General features: G+C 40.4%; 1 protein-coding gene across 5 annotated transcripts in view; it reads left to right on the forward strand.

The window, feature by feature from the left end:
- Positions 1–16,713, forward strand: part of MYRIP (myosin VIIA and Rab interacting protein) — a 237,312-nt gene that overhangs the window by 108,004 nt on the left and 112,595 nt on the right. For all 5 annotated transcript variants that reach the window (XR_008821849.1, XM_056338718.1, XM_056338716.1 and 2 more), the window contains exon 3: positions 5,814–6,035. Coding sequence is in view for 4 of the 5 variants with exons in the window: in XM_056338718.1 (XP_056194693.1) it covers positions 5,814–6,035 (222 nt within the window). In the remaining variant the exon portion in view is untranslated. The remainder of the gene's footprint in view (positions 1–5,813; positions 6,036–16,713) is intronic.

Genomic DNA, 16,713 nt, shown 5'->3' on the forward strand with positions numbered 1-16,713 from the left:
TCTTACCAAAGATGAGGAACAATGCCTGAGGCGGCCACTCAACCTGATGACTAAGTTGGTGGTCAGGATGTTAAGTCTCTTTTGACAAGAGCGGAGACCTCAATAAAGCTTCCACATCCCAGGAAAATGTTTCAACTGCTGATCTGTTGGCAAAAAAAAAAGTCATGGTAGCTCTGCTACACAAATAACTGAGTGAATCAAGCCAACTGTCAGGTTTCCACCAGGAGCCGTGTTCCTTTCTATATGGAAAACAGGTGGGTTTTGTTAGCTTTATATTGTAATATGAACCATGGCCCTCAGTCCTGTTGTTTCTCTGAATTCCCTTCCACTGCTGCCCCCGATGGAGAGGTTTGGAGTTTGACCATCCTAGGCTTACACATGTAGCAATGACTTTTTTTAACCTGTTTGTCAAACACACATCATAGACTTCTTTCCAGCTTTATTTTAAACCTCACGGTATTATCGTACTATGGCAAGTTGCCAGCGTGTTTTGCTGTTGACTTCACAGTTTGAGGTTGTAGCTCCACCTGCTCCCAGCCCTTGAGTATGTAATCACAGTAAGGCCTTTTGCAGGGAAGTGTGCAGGGCCATCTAGGATTTGTTTCGGTTATTAAGATATACGATAATTACAGCCATTGAGCTTTGTGAATATCAAAGTGTAGCTCAGATAAACGACCATCTTTATTGCACTGCCAGTTTAAAAAAAAAAAAAAGGCTAACTTTAATAAAAGAGTTTGGAAAAAAAGCAGAAAGGCTTTTCTCAAAAAAAGCTTGTATTTCTGTATTCAGGAGGTGCAATTATATATGATAACCAGTTTTGAAGAAATGTGTTAGGGGAGAAGGCATTGTGCAGGCAAATGTTGAAGAACTGTGTTTGAACCTGCTAGCCTGTTTTTGAAGCTGAGGCCATTGCAATCATACAGGGAAAATGCCTCAGTCCTCTTGTATCCCACCAGAACAGGCCTATCCAAAGCATAGAGCAGTCAGTATTACAGTCCCGCACCAAATACATCTTATCCTGCTTGCTAATAAGTAGGAACTCACTTAGCTCTATACTGTACAAGTGGCTTGAAACAGAATTTTATCTAGATAAGGCAATCAGGACTTGTGGTAAAAAAAGGTTTGAGGGTCATTTGCTGTGAGTATGAGTTGTAAATATGTTGCTTGCAATAACAGCAGTGGAGAGGACTATATGGTCACTAAATGAAAGATGCTGTAGAGGTGTTCTGTATGCATTTATATTTATATATTTAGATCAGACAAGTTTACTATTGCCATTATAACTTTTACTGTTATTGCTATTGTATGGCAGATAAACTGAAGCATGTGAAAAACTGGTGACTTTGGACTGTAAATCATTGGCAGTGAAGAGCAAGGAAAACAATCCTGTTGCTTCAGTTTGCCAGTTTTCATCCTGCACTTACAAGTCCGAAGCAGTGTTATGTGGAGAAACAAAAGGGGCTGCCAATTCAGAGTCCAAAGATGACTTGTCAGAGTATTTCAGAGAGGCTGTTGCCCAGCTGTTGCAGAGCAGTCATGCAGCGAGGCATGCTGCATGCCTGCACAACCCACCAGCCACGTTTCAGTGGTGTCTTCCCTTGCAGTGTGCTGTGCAGTACCTGTCTTCAGCATAACATGATGCCTGACCTACCGTATTGTTTGTAAACCACTGTACAAACTAGCAAAGCAGAATGTTGTACTTTGGTTAAAGTCCTCTAAGACACTAAAAAAAACCAAAAACCCAAACCATGACAATGAAAGCTATTTAAAGCTACTTAATTTTTTTTTTTTTTTAAAAAAAAAAGACAGCAAAAACATAGTCGGTGAAGAGGGGCAGTGAAGAGGGGCAGACGACTGTTTACCCTCAGAATATAATAGCAAAACCTGCATTCAAAACAGTGTGCTGGAAAGTATTCCTAACCTGACTTTCTGTAGGATTATGTGTCAGGAGTCTATCACCCAAAACATTGACTTAAATTAATTACATATTTATTATGCAAACTGTTGTAGGTTAATTAATACAAGCCTCTGGAAAAATCTAAATATGCATCTATATATTTTGGAACTTACAGTCCAATAAAACGTTCTTTGACAGGATTAGTTTTGGTGACAGACATGCTGGATATCTGTGGAGTATTCTTTGCTGCTTTTGTATTTATAGGCAATCAGTGAAATGCAGCCACTCGAAAAAGAAAATTAAATCCAATCTGAGATTCATTCAAACAGCAGGGGTTCTCTTTGCCAGAGATCCTCATTACTATGTTACACATAACCATAATAGCTGAGCACAGTCAGTTGTGACTTAAGTGATGTGAATAAATTCTGTCATTTGTGGTTCCTGCTCTTCTGTCCTTTCCCCAAAAGGGAAATTTTTTGTGCAGGCTTTTTTTGTTGCTTGCTTTATTTGTATACTGATTATATATATACACCTATAAATGCATTGCATTCCCTCCTTGGGGAGGTAATGCTGGGGAAAGAAAGCATCCATGAGTGCACACGCGTTCTCCCTCTTTTCTTTGTCCTATCCCTCTCCTATGTGTTTTGTTGAGGTAAACAGTGTTGCATGGGGAGGAGGGGGTTTGCTATGGTTGTGTGTTTCGACCTGCCTCTTAGAAAAAGTCTGCTCCTGCACAGGTGGGTGTCATCCTTTTGGAAGCAAGTTTCACCCCGTGAGAGGATCAGTGGTGTTGCCTGCTCCCTTTTCCTTAGACCATTGCTGCAATGTTCTCGCACCAAGCTGTTTCAACATTTTGAAGGTAAAGTCTGAGGCTTGCAAACTAAGGAGGCCTTGAACTGGGACTTGTACCTCTTAAATTGCAGTGCAACGAACTTTCCCAGTGTATTGAGATTGGAGCTCAGATTAATCATCTTGCTGCTGGTAATCATCTCGCTGAAATCATGTGCAAGTGAAGTTTTCTCATTGTTGGCAGGAGTAAACCAGAGCCAGCTTTTCCCTTTGACTATGTAGTTTTCCTCAAACCATGCAGATTGAGTTGCTTACTAGTGTTGTGCACTACTTTGCCTTCATATGAAACTCTTTTTTATACTTGCAAGGAAGGGGTGTGCAGAGTAGCCTTTTGGCTTCAGCTGTCAAGTCCTGTTGACAGTCCTTTTTGCCATTTGACTTCTGATGGAAGCTAGAATAGCCTTTGGCAGGTAGTGCACGAGGGCATTAATTTGTTAGGGAAGGATGTGCATTGCTTTCGCTTCTGTTCTGCCTGGTTTCCTGTGGAAATGAGACTTCGTGCTCGCACTCTCTGCCAGCCTGTCCAACCCTATCCCATTGACCTCCTGAATCTGTTAGCCAGTTTTAATCCTATTTAACAGTGAGACAGATGCCTTAATGATATTAAGGTTCTACCACTGTAATGAATGTTGGCAACCAGATACAGGAGAGAGATGTAATTAATGCCTGTACTGATGAAAAGGCTTCAGTGTGTGCTCAGCTTTTCCTAGGTATCAGGCTTTATTAGCTCTGTTGTGAATGAAACTGCCTGTTTTCGTATTGTGTGAGCATTATTGTAGGGCTTGAATAGGTGGCTTTGCGTCTGTGGTTTATCTTGCTATCATGCATAAGAGCCCTAATGAGGGTTCAAAATGCCATTGAGCATGCCAATGTTGAGTGTGCAGGCTGATACTACCAAATATTGGTGTTACTAATTCTGGGGGATAATACAGCTGCACGAGGACAAAAACCTCTTCTTTCACTGCTCCTCCTGACCTTGGCTCCTTAGCAGTTCTCATCTTACAGGGAGGCCAGCATCTGCTGCTTGGGGTCTCCAGCCTGAAGCAAAGATTGCCACATCTTGGGCTGCTGACACTTCTCTGTGCCAGAAACCCTCCTTGGATCACATAGCTCTTACCTTCAGCAGCCTCTCTTCTGGGACCTGGGGTTCCTGCCTGACCTCCTGTGCAGCAGCATTGCTCTGTTTCGCTCCGTTGCTGCACAGGCTATGTGCTGTGGATGGGGGAGTGACATGGGGAACAGCTTGTTTCCTTTCCCATTCCGCTAGAAAGGTTGTTCATGTGGTACTGTAGTAGGCGGGAGTAGTGAAGATAAGACAAGCTGGTCTAACCATGCTGTTTAATCTGTGGGATAGTTCTGTTGGTTTACATGAAGAAGGCAGTTTGACTTGCGTAATTCAGACATTTCCTCTCTTACATTATAATCTCTTACCTTTTTCACCATCAACATTCTGTAAAAATGTGGAAAACCTAGTAAATTTTACCATCTGAACAAAAATCATAAAGATTATTTACATGAAACTCCAAAAAGTGTTTACTTGGGTTTAAGCAGCTGGTCTAAGACAGCCAAACCTTTGTACAGGGGAAAACAGCAGAAACATAACATTGTTTTGAAGTCTTACCTTTATAAAAGGTATATATCGGAATATGGCTAAATATGATGTATGTGCAAGTTCAGAAATTATGTGCTTTAGATCACTGCCTTAATTGCCTTTTTGACTTGAGGTTTAGAATTGACCTGTCAGACTTCCATGAAATAGACTGGTTTTATTTTGACTTATAAATCTGAGGCAGAAATGGCAAAGGAGTTCTATAGGCTGGTAATATGAGTCTTTATAACATTCCAGGCTTGGCTCATAATGATGCTTATAGATGATCTTATCTGAATTCCTGAACATGCAATAAATGTATTCTTTTTTTCAGGGAGCAAGATACTAATGCATGAATTTAGGTGTGTCATGACTCTGTCTTCCTGCAGCTTAGTCTATCTCTTCTGGTACCTTTAAGTTTTGTTTAGACTTTTGTGTTACTCTAGTGTTATAAGTGGTTCTTATCAGCAATTGGAAATAGTAAGGTGGCCACCACTAATTATGAGAAATAGAAAGAATTAATATCTGTACATGCACACTGTTCTGTAAGCTTTCATTTAACATGTTTTTCATGAATCCTAATTTTTTTTTCTCTTAACATAGATGCTAGTTGTACATGCCAGAAACTGTGTGATGAGTTTGCAGGCTCGTCTACTTACACAAGTGTTCCTTCTGGATGTTTTTTATTACACCTATCATGGAATATATTACTTAATCTTTAAAATATCAAAAGCACTGTAAAATAGGAGATAGCACATTACTGAATACTGCACACATGATTTATTTTATTTTATGTTTTGTTTTATTTTATAACTTATTTTTAATACGTGAGCTCTTCTGCTGGAACACAGAAAACCGTAGGGGGGTTGCAAACACTTTCATGAACAGCTGACAGGTGGCTTGGTATTGGCCCTAACGGGTAAAACACCCAGATCTCTCTGAAATGAAGTATGTGATTAACCTTACTTGACAAATCGGAGCTATTATGCATACTATGATCCCAATGGTCAGAACAAAGCAAACTTAACACTTTTGTTTTCAAAACTGTTGATCAGTAGAATTTTTATTACTGTGCACCAAACCTTTTGACTTTCATAGACTTGACTTTTTTATTCATAAAGTGTTCTGAAAGTAGCCCAGAATTCTCAAATGATGCTATGGCTTTGCACAGCTGGAGTACCTGGAGCAGCAGCCTGGCTCTCCTGAGGGTTGTCTCAGTGGAGCTGAGTGAAGGAGAGACTGTTTGCCCTGGCTTGTGACTTAAAGAGTTTAAGTGGATCAGCCATGGGTGACTCCAGGAATACAGGAATTTTTCCTTCCCAGTTCTAGATTTGGAATATGCACTTCTGACATCCACTTCACACCTGCAAAAGTTGTGTAAAGAGTATAACATGAAGATGCGGAAAGAGGAGGAAGGCAAAGAGGGTATTTCCCATTGAAATTGTGGTTACATTTTTGCTCTTTTGCTTTTTGTTCCAGTGAAATGAAGCAGAGGTTGGATGAAGAGGGTAACAAGTGCAGCATCCTTTCCAAGCAGCAGAAGTTCAACGAGCACTGCTGTATTCGCTGCTGTTCCCCTTTCACATTTCTTATCAACAGCAAGCGACAGTGCCAAGACTGCAAGTACAACATCTGCAAGAGCTGCAGTTCTTACCAGAAAAAGGAGAAGGCTTGGATCTGCAGTGTCTGCCAGCAAACAAGGTAAAGGCCTATTGTTCAGCAACCTGTGTAAAGCAGCTGTGGCCTGACTTGACCTTTTCCTTGTGTTTGTCAGTAGGTAACACTGGTGGGATAGGACCTGTTTATGTAAGGGTTGATTTGTTCCTGAGGTGTGACGTGCCTGGGTTTTGTAGAGGTTAATTTGTTCCGAGAGTGTTTGATTATCTGTTCCATTTTCCAGGCTTGCTTAGCTGGACTGATGAACCAGCAAGCATTAATTGGACTTAGCCTGAGCAGGGCTGGGATCTCCTGAAATGCCTGGGTTGCTAATGGAACCTGAGTGCAGATGGTGGTAAGGCAGTTAATCATTTTGCAGCAAATCCCACTGATGGGTGGGGAGTGGAAGAAAGAATATTGGTGAATAGATCATCCAGCTGTGACTGTGTTTTGGAGTGCTTTTCTAATTGCCAGCTTATTGGTGGCGATGCTTTGTGCTTACTTTGGCAAATAACCAGAGAAGATAGCAGTGCAACCTGTTATAATTCTTAACATCTGTTAAGAATATGCTGCCAGGCTTCTGTTTTCAGAGAGTATCAGGGATTTACTGTCTCACCCTTTTGAGGCTAACAGAGCCATAACATTTAAAGACAGCACCAGAGAAAAAAAAGCAAATTCGAGCAAACATGTAACAGCAGCAAAAGGGCCATTTCTTGGATGGTGGCTGTGGTAGTCCTTCTTTTGTCTGCAATGCAGGCCAGGTTCCAAAAGTAGCCTTAGCTGTGGTGGCATAGCACTGACCAAGGCCCTTTTACTCAGACAAGAAGGGTGAATGAAATAATTTGATTCCTCATAGTTTAGTTTTGAACATTGGTGACTGAAGTAGTAGCTGAGCAAATGTGACAAGGATGGCAGTTTATTCTTCATCTTTCCCGTTAGTGGAGAACACAGGATGAAGGTGAGCTGAGGCCCTTTCCAGTGCTGCATGATACTCCTGTGCTCACCAAAGACACTATCGCTCCCACTTGTTTCCCATCAACACCCACTTGAAGTTTAAGCTTTCACGTAGTATCTGTGAATGAAGTGTGCACCCTTTGACACAGGGCTTTAAAGCCATAGGGATCCCAGACAGATGACACTGTGTTTCCACATGCCAGCCTTGGAACCCGAAGGAGGTTGTATTCTCCATGGTTCCTGCTCTGCCTTTTATCTTGGAAAAGCTATGCACATCCCCTTTCCCCTAGTGAGGAGGCAGAGGAACGACAGGAGTTACCTTCTCCAGCAACAGAGCACTGTGGAGCCAGTGCTTGTTTCTGCTTTAGTCATTCAACCGGTTCATATTACACCTCTTTCTTCCACTTCTCCTGAGCTCACCCGTACGGGTAGCAGAACAGGCATCCACAGGTAGGTTTGTGGATGCTGATGAACTGCACTTAAAATAGTTTTTGCTGACTCAACAAAAAATGTCTCGGAAGAGTTTAATTTCAGAAGAAAAATCTGCAGCTCTATTATAAAAATGCTATTTTTGACCTTTGAAGTCAGTGGTTTTCCCATAATCCTGCACAGCCCCCACAGTCACCCACCTGTAACGCAGTTATAAACATTTTCTTTATTTATGAGACCTGACAGACAGCTTGAGTTATTTTTCAGTGAATAAATGAATTATCACTGCTGCTAATCTTTTTATGATCTGGTTTATTGATTGGACTGTGCAACTTACAGATACCTGTAGGGGAAGCAGGGGCTGGCGTTCCCCAGGGACTGCTGAGGTGTTCTGGTTTGGTGGGAGCTTTTTTGCATTTTGTGGGGTGCTGTGTTTTTGTTTTTTTTTTTTTTTAACTACCCATCAGTATTTCTTCCAGGGGGAAATACTACAGTGTGTTATGAGTTCCTGTCGCTTTGTCAGTGGTTTATCCCTCAGATGGAGCATGGACTGTGCTCTCCTGTCCCTCCCCAGCTCCTCTTCTTATTCTTTTTTTTTTTCCTTTAATAAAATAGCACAAGTAGTGGAGGTGGTTCTCAGTTTAACTGCTGCTTGTCTGCACATCTTACTGCACAATAGAGAGTAAGCTAGAAATATCTGAGGACTGCATTTTCAGGTTGTCCTGGGTTTTTTCTCCCTCTCTCTCTGTTTTTGCTTAATTCTACAAGAGTTAATGTTGTAGTTCTCTGCTGCGCTGAAAGAGCTTGGACAAACTGGAAAAGTACAAGTATATATAGTTCAGGCTTCCTATAATGATTTGTTTGTGCTGTTCAGCTCTGCTCTAGAGCAGTGCTTGAATAAACCCGAGTTTTATTTCTAGTATGTGTTTAGAATATGTCAACCAGTCCTCTGATGTGAGAAGTAGTTTCTTTCTGTACAAAAGGCTATAAAGCATTCTGAGCATAAATTGTTTTTGTAAAGATGGCTCACCTTAGATATTGGTGCTTGAGACTCTAGTTAGGTGAATTACTTGGAAGATACATTTTATTTATCTGCACATATGAAAATTCTGAAAAGTTTATGTATGTTGTGGGAATCAGAACCAATGACTTGGGGATAGTTAAATATTTAATTTTTTTTTAAAGCAATACATTGTATAAAACATCCTTTGGGTTTGGATGTAAAATCCTTCTGGGAGCTGTACCCTTTTCATTAGACTATACTATTTCCAATTATCTTCCTCCAAAAGAGTGATGCCAGCTTTGGCAGGTTGTAAATTGTCTCCTGGTAGATTCCTGCACAGAGGTGCTCTCAACACTGAAGAAAATTAGACTGTTTAAGTCTATCAAGGCCATGACCCTAGTGGAGATACCTGTTCTGTGGAAGTTGGTTTTCATCTTCCAAGGCAGAGACCTACATTAACGTTTAGCAGGGAGCAAATATGCAGGTCAGCATTTGAAATATAGAACATTTATAGAAAATTGGGCCAAAAAGTTAGTCTTTGCTTCTTCCAAAAGCAGAAAACTCATCAATAAGCTAGTGAACACTTTGGTGTTTGAACTCCTTTAAAGCACATCTCCTGTTACAATGCATCTTTTAAAAGTTAGAAGAGTCATCTCAGTACTGAGAAATGTATTTACAGTAATGTCTGTATAGATCTTGTGAGGAACTGGAGAACCTTCCTTCCATTTCCCAATTTTCCAGATTTAGCACACATTCTCCTAATGCATTTTAGTTTAGATTTCTCTCTGGATGCTGTGATTAATGTTCTAGGGGGGTTTTCCTCTCATATAGGAATCTTCTTAATTTTTAAGTGTGTTATGATAAAACTGTATATTATTAATTCCAAGTTTTTAATTTCTGTATAGTGCATTGGCTCTTCCAAAGCTTTGTGCAGTGTCTCCTTGTTAGACATCCATCAGACAATGTGTTTAGGCAGCTTGCTGAGGTCTGTAACTCTGAAGTCCTCTTGACTAAGTAGATTCCAGGCACAGTTCTTTGCCCTCTGGATTAACGCTTTTGGTGCCAGATGGGGGTGGGTGTGAGATTGGGGTAGTTTTGCTCATTTATTAGAAATAGGACATGCTTTCCATTTGGCTGAGACCACTTTCTTTTTCCAGTCCCAAAGAAGCCATATCCCAGGACACCAGGCTAGTGATACGCTGCTTTCCAGTTCAACACTTGTACTAAAAAATCCACCTAGTGTCAGCCATTAAAAATGTGTATTTTTGCAGGTTTTCAAAACCAATCACATTTTACTACTATTTAGGAGGAGTATGTAGAGTCCCGTCCAAGATAAGACACACAAGTATCTGTTTGTCCACCTCAGCTTTTCATGACTGTGGGTTGTGAATACCCCTGCATGCCTGGTTCTCTTCTTGGGAATGGTCTCGCTGTCTGCATATCAAAAGATTTCTGTCTCTGAGTGGGAGCATGGAGACCTAATCCTTTCTTGCCTTCACATCCATCTGCTGTGTGATTCTCTCAATGTTCTCAAAACCCTTGCTCAGATGACGACGGTTCATCACCAGTGGCCTCTTGCAGAGCTCCCCTTGAGCCAGGCTGTGAGTATGAGGGCACTGCCTGGTCTGCAGGAAGACCTTGTTCTGTTTGGTAAGAGCTGCTTTGTTGTTGATAGTTCTTTGCTAATGATAGTTATTAAGAGACAGACACCCAGGCACTTCTCCTTTTCTCCTTAACAATGTTAACTAATAAAAAACACAGCCAGGCTGCATACACTGTGACTTCATGTGGTCAGAGTAGTGTTCTGAGTCACTCGAAATGGCTCCCAAAAATTCTCCCACTGGTTGTTTGCAGCACAGATTTATTTGAATGTTTGAGAGCTGCTCTTTTTGTTTGTTTGTTTCCATACTCCTAGTTTGACTGCTGCTTTAAAAAACAGAAAGAAAGAGCATATAATTTATCTTTATAGACTCTAATCCAGAGTTATTTGTGAATGTTTTTACATTTTCTTTTGAGTTTATTGTGGTGCCCAGTTGAAAGGTGGGCTTCTAATTAGACTAACAATTTGCATCAGTAGCAAATGTAATTGTCTTACTGGAACTTGAAAATTAATTAGAATTAGATTAATTAGATATGCATTAGGGTTTTTTTTAAATGTACATTACAGTGAGACTTGGAGAAGGTTTATTAAGATCTACTCTACCTGCAGAGCCAAATACATTTGGCTCTGGCTAACATGTATTTGGGTTAGTGCTAACGTAAAAATGGAGCAGTGCTCTGATAACATGAAAATTGCAACAGAAAATAAAAATCTAGGCTCAGTGGGCAGGCAGAACACCCTTCAGACTGGAGCTTTGCAAGCCCCAGGAACAGCCCTAAATAAAATCTTTATATTTCAGATGGTTTTGTTTGGAGGGCCCATTCGTTGTAATGTGCTTTAAGATTAGCAGAACAAAGCATATTTTTGTGGAAACATGGTGAAGTTGATGATAGGTGTGATTTTAGCCTGCCCAAGGTTACATCACTTCTGCTTAGCTGATGCAAGTTTTAGTGTAAAACTCTTTACAATCTTCATGGGGGAAAAAAACCCCAACACCAAAATCTAGCAAAACCTTGGGATGGTACTTGTGAAAAAGAAGTACTGCTAGTTAATTGAACCTTGTATTTGTTGATGCATTCAGCCATAGCAAAAGAGTTGGTTTAAGGACTTGGTTGTGGAAAGCTAATGAAGACACAGTGCTGCTTAGCAATCTTGTTTTGCTTTCAAGCAGGTAAAGCGTCTGGTAAAACGAAGCTGAAATGTCTTTTAGGAAGTCTCTCAGCCATAGCTTGGACTTTTGTGAATACTTTCATGAGAGTTGTGTATTTCTGCTGCCAGAGGTCCTTGTCTGACATTTGAGAGAACTACAGAGCTTGGAAGCTGTGATTTTGTCATGGAAATGCCAGGAAATGTGTTTTTTCCTTCTGAGACAGAATTGTATAGGAATGTTCACTTGCTGTGTGGCGTAGCAGAAAGGATGATGTTTTAGCTCTGCCCATGTGCATGTTGTTGTTACTAGACCCACATGGGTCTTGTTCTGCTTTAAAAAAAAACCCTGGACGATCTCATTCGTACTGCACTTAAGGGATTTATTAATTTTAAGTAAATAACAGTGAAAAATGTCTTCTCGGCTGTATGTACTTTTAGAAATTGATGCAATTCCTTCCAAAAATGGCTACTGCTCTATTCCAGTCCTTCCCCCTCCTCCCACAACTGTCTCCGTTTTGTATCCTGTTTCTTGATCTGCCTCTCCTTACCGTGCTTTAGAATCACAGTGGATCACAGACACCATATCCTTTTGCTTACAGTACCCATGAACAGCAAGGGCAATGGCTTGAATTTTGTACAAGAGCCAGGAACAGTCTTTGGTTTATTCAGTTGTTCCCTGGCTGGAGAAGGAGAGAGAGAAATATGCAAACTGGTTGCTTTGGCAGGTTGATCTCTGTTGGGTTTTTTGCTATCCTGATCTGTCTTAATTATTTCTGAAGTATGCACTGTGAAGAATTTCAATTCTGCTAGGCAGAATAAAGCTGTACTTGCATAACATAGAGCAGACTGCAGTGCTGCACTCAACTTTAAGTATCTAAAAATGGAGTTGAACAGGAGAGTAGGAAAGAGGTCTATTAAAACAGCTAAATACAAATGCTAATTAGGTGATCTTTTCTAGATCTAGTAGCCTCGGAAGTGAGTGTATGGGTGAGTACCTGAAGGACTAATCTGTGTTGTAGGAGCTCTGGATTCCAGTTTTAGCTGTTCACCCAATTGTCAAGTGACCTTGGGGAAGTTTCCAAGTCTCAGGTTTCCCCATGTGCAGAATGGATTTAATGATGCTGAGCTCTTGGAGGTCAGTGGTTGAAAAGTTAAATGCTATGGCTGTAAAGTGCTAAGTAGTATTAATGTACTGTTATTATAGAAATCTTGCTGCAGTCAGCATGGTTAAAACCTTTGCTTTGTGTGTTGCAGTAGCACAGAAAAGTGCTTGGATTCTTGTAGGGAATGAATGAGGACAGAATATCACAGCTTTATTTTCAATGTTAATATGTAAATGCTTGCCTGTGCTTGGCCCCACCTACCTTCGGCAAGTCATGGTAAGAGAAGTTATCAAATGTTGTCCCCTAGTAGGAATAAATATTATGTAAATAGTGTGCAAAAATACTGGGACTCCTGAACTGGAAGGAGGGGGATATGAAAGGATGTAGCATTTTTTCCACATAATAAGCAGCATACAAATTGTAGATTGTACTTACTTAGCCTTTCAGTTTTGCAAAAGCCAAGGAACTTTCAGTGAATGTGACGAATTGAAAGCTAATAAAAAATATACAAGATTATTCAAGTGTGGGCACTTAAGTGGCAAGTGAGAACATCATCCCTTGTAGCTGAGATAGGAAATCTTAGGTACTGAGCAGAGTTTAGGGAAGAATTTCCCTTGCATCAAATCTGTAACTGGAACTTCACGTGCTCTGCACCCTGTTACTGACTACTGTTGCAGGAGCAGACTTGGAGGGCTGTGGGCCATCACAGCCCCTGCGTTGGGTTGGTGGCAGTCAGCAAAGATGTAGGGTTTGTGGTGGTCAAACAAGGGAGAGCAAGATGGCAATATGTAATTAGAGGGCTCAAATTTATGAATATGTGAGGTAGTAAAGGATTGCAAGCCAAGATTTGCCTCCATGACTGAGGAAGGAAAAGGTCACATCATGTCAAAAACCAGCCTGTCATTATGACTCCTGGATGGTTGACTCAATAATGCATGTACTACTCTTCATTTTTCAGTATAATTTCAAATTTATGCAACCCTTTTATTAATATAGCGATTCTGCCTAAAGCAAGTCCACTCCAACTAATTCTTGGTCTCAGTAGTATACTATTTTTATTTTTAAAATGTATCAGATGTTTAATCTGCTGTCTTTCTTTCCTGGAGAAGAAAGTGATTTTTTCCTTTCATACTGCCTTGCCAACGTTTTGACATTTTCACATACTTGCAAATTGAGAAAGTTGTTCCTGGACCTGTATAGTCTAAGTAGGGTGATCATTCCTGTGTGTTGTGATAGAGTTTTCTTGGTTGACAGATGGAATGAGGTTTGCCTTTCCCGCAACACTTCTACAGCAGGCTTAGGAGTAAACTGAGGCAACCATTAGGAATGATGATTATAATAAACCCAATGTGTCTGGGCAGTTCTGGAATCTAATAAGCCCCTCTGATTATCCCATGCTTGGGCCTCTTTTTTTTCTTTCCAGCTGGTGCTGCTGCTTGCTTTTGGGTGACCCTTAGAGTGTTTCTCTGATCCCCTGCAGAAGATCACAAACTAGCCCTTTTTGGTTTTCTGAGAAGGGAGAGGATTCTGGCTTTGTTCTATGTTAGCATTAGCTGAAATGCAAAACACTGTGCTTCAGAGCAGGAGCTTTCCGATCAGGCTGAACTGTAACATTCAGGAGGTGTCTGCTGCTCAGGCATTTCAGCCCCTGCCATCTCCCTCCCAAGCTCATATCACAGCATTGAACTATCTACTGACCTTGGAACGTGCTGGGACATCCCTTAGCTCCTCCAAGCATCAGCCTTTCCTTCTCCATCCTCTTCAGGACCACTGTATGTTTACTTACACAGCAGAGACTGATTTCTGATTAATTTTTTCCCCCTCTGGGTTGGGTTTATAAAATCCTTTTAGCATAATGTTGTTTGGGAAATGTTTTTGAAAACATGTTCATCTGAAAAGGTTGTTAAACTTCAGTATAAACAACATTGAATTAGTACCTGTGAAAGTCCCTTTGGAAAAAAGTGAAATTTTAAAACTAATTGTACTGATTTTTATTTTTAATGGAAAAAACTTGTGTAAGCAAAAGTTTTTTCACAACTTCTCATCTTGGTTAAGTGTTAAATTTTTGGATTAAGTCAGACTATCTTTGTTCAGCATTACATTAGAATTTCTTTTTCTGGTCTCTATTAAATGGTAACAATACTGAATTACAGGGGAAATCACATTTCACTTGGTAAGTCTTATTGTGCCCTATTACTTTTTTCCCCCATCATAAAATGCACATAAGTCTTTACCACAGTGTGACTTCTTGCTTTAAGATAGCCTTTAAACAGAGCACGGTGCACTTTCACAAAGGCGGACCTTTGAACTTTTTTTAATTATCAATAATGAAAGATTGCTGCTTGGCTTGATACATATTTGTTTCTGCATTTGCTGAGCCTTCAGGTTTTCTCCTGCTGTATTTGTGCAACCATCAAGCTTTGACAAAGTACAGAAATCAGTCACTTGCTCCAGCCAATGCTGACATTGCGACCTCCAAGAGTGAAGTCACCTTCTGTCCTGTACTCTGCCGGTCTCACACACACCATGTGCATGCTCTTTGCTTTTTCTAGTTGGGAAGTCTGACCTGGAAGGTGCTGGGTTCATAATGTTTGGTGGGGCCCACTGTGAATTTGAGGAACTGGGCATCAAGAGGGGAGGTCTGTGCAGTGGAGGAAGAGTCTTCTGCCACCTCAGAACCGCATGGGTTTAGCTCCCATACACTCCTCACAAGGAGGGAAAACTATTTATACCTGTATTGTATGTCCCTCTGTCTCAGTCATTCTAAGCTGTATATGAAGACTATTCCCAGAGTTCACAAATAATTGAGATTTTTTTGCCAAGTTGTATTATTTTTATCCCACTCCCTATGGGTCAAAAACCATCTGTGCATACTCAGTGCATTTTTTCTCCAAAAGATTTATGCTGCTAACTGTGAACAGCTGCCCAATTATGTGTGGGTACCCTTAGAAGCATTATAAATGCTGTGGTTAGCACAGGGTTTTTTTCTTGGTGATAAAATTGGAAATCCTCCAGACTTGTAGCCACTAGCTGTGAATGGCAATAACAAATGTGTCTTTCCTTTAGGTAATGCACTTTGCAATCAGGAATAGTACTCTCTTAAAAGGTGCTTGTGTTACCAAAGAAGTTAAATTGAGAATTTAATTTGTCATTTTTAAAAAGCTTAACCACATCAATAAGACTCTATACTCTTATTCTTGAGACCCACCTCTCACATGAAATAGCTAGTAAAGCTCTTACTGCTTAGTATCTTCAATAAGAATCTATGAGATCATACATTTACATATTCCATCAGGCAGTAACTCATCCTGCTTCTGTGACCTTGGGGAAAAGGAAGGAGGAAAAAGCAATTGTCCTGTCCTTCTGCTAAAGACAAAGTTTTCTAAATTTTTGTGCAGAATTAAGTGTATGTTTTCTTTGTACTTTTTTGTAGTAGCATGTCTTTTCTGCACCTAGATTTTTGTGGTCTTACTCCAGATAAGCACTGCTGGCTAGAGAGTTAGCTACTCTTCATATGTCTTCCAGCCCCTCAGCTTTCAAAATAAGACTCTTATCTACACTTGTGCATCATGAAATAAGTGGTAATCCCTGACAGAGTTACCTGTACTGGAAGTACTTTTCATGTACTTTCCTGTCCTACATCACACCTGCATACATAGCTGTAGCTATGCAGGCAAACATATTGTTCATTTTAGCTTAGGAGTTAATAGGCAATTCTTGTATTTATTTTGTATCCACAAATAAAATCATGTTAACATAGGGGGGGAAACCATCTGTGACCTGAAGTTGTCGTTCAGTTTGCATCTCCATTCATTTCAGGTGGTTGTATCTTTTTTTTTGCAGAAACAGCTTCAGAAATGAAGATCAAATTTTGACATAGTGCCTAAATAAAAGCTGCCTAAAACCAGAACACTTCTGGTTGCAGAGGTTGTGAACTTCTCGAAAATGCTGTATGATCATAGAAAAAGAAAGTTTCCTGTTCATTTTCAGATCAGTATTGGATTTATAGTGTGCTTGGGAGTTATTTTGATAAAATGTTTTAATCAGAAAGCTGCTGTAGTCAAAATGGAAATTCTTTACAAACACATACTTGCTTTGACTGGAAAATGATGAGGCCCAACATGGAAATTCTGAAAAGGAGCCTGTGAGAGATCACAGTTCAGTTGCCTGAAACATGGGAGCTGAAGGTGAAATCTTTCCTCAGAATCATACCAAATATGTCTTTTGCTCTTCCCATAGCCGCTCTCCCTCCCCCCCCGCCCCCCCCAAACCCCCCCCCCAAAAACAACAACAACAAAAAAAAAACCCAAACCAACAACAAAACCCCAAAACAAACTAACAAACAAACCCACAAAACCCCAGAAACCTAAAACTCCTCTATGTTTCTGGGATCAAGCACGGTATGGTCTTACAATACGGCTTTTGTCTCTCGATTGTTGGATGCCAGCAGGGAGTTGCTAATGCTTTTCTGAAGTGGTTTTGTTA

This window comes from Falco biarmicus, chromosome 4 (genome assembly GCF_023638135.1).
Source record: "Falco biarmicus isolate bFalBia1 chromosome 4, bFalBia1.pri, whole genome shotgun sequence".
Lineage (NCBI taxonomy): Eukaryota > Metazoa > Chordata > Aves > Falconiformes > Falconidae > Falco > Falco biarmicus.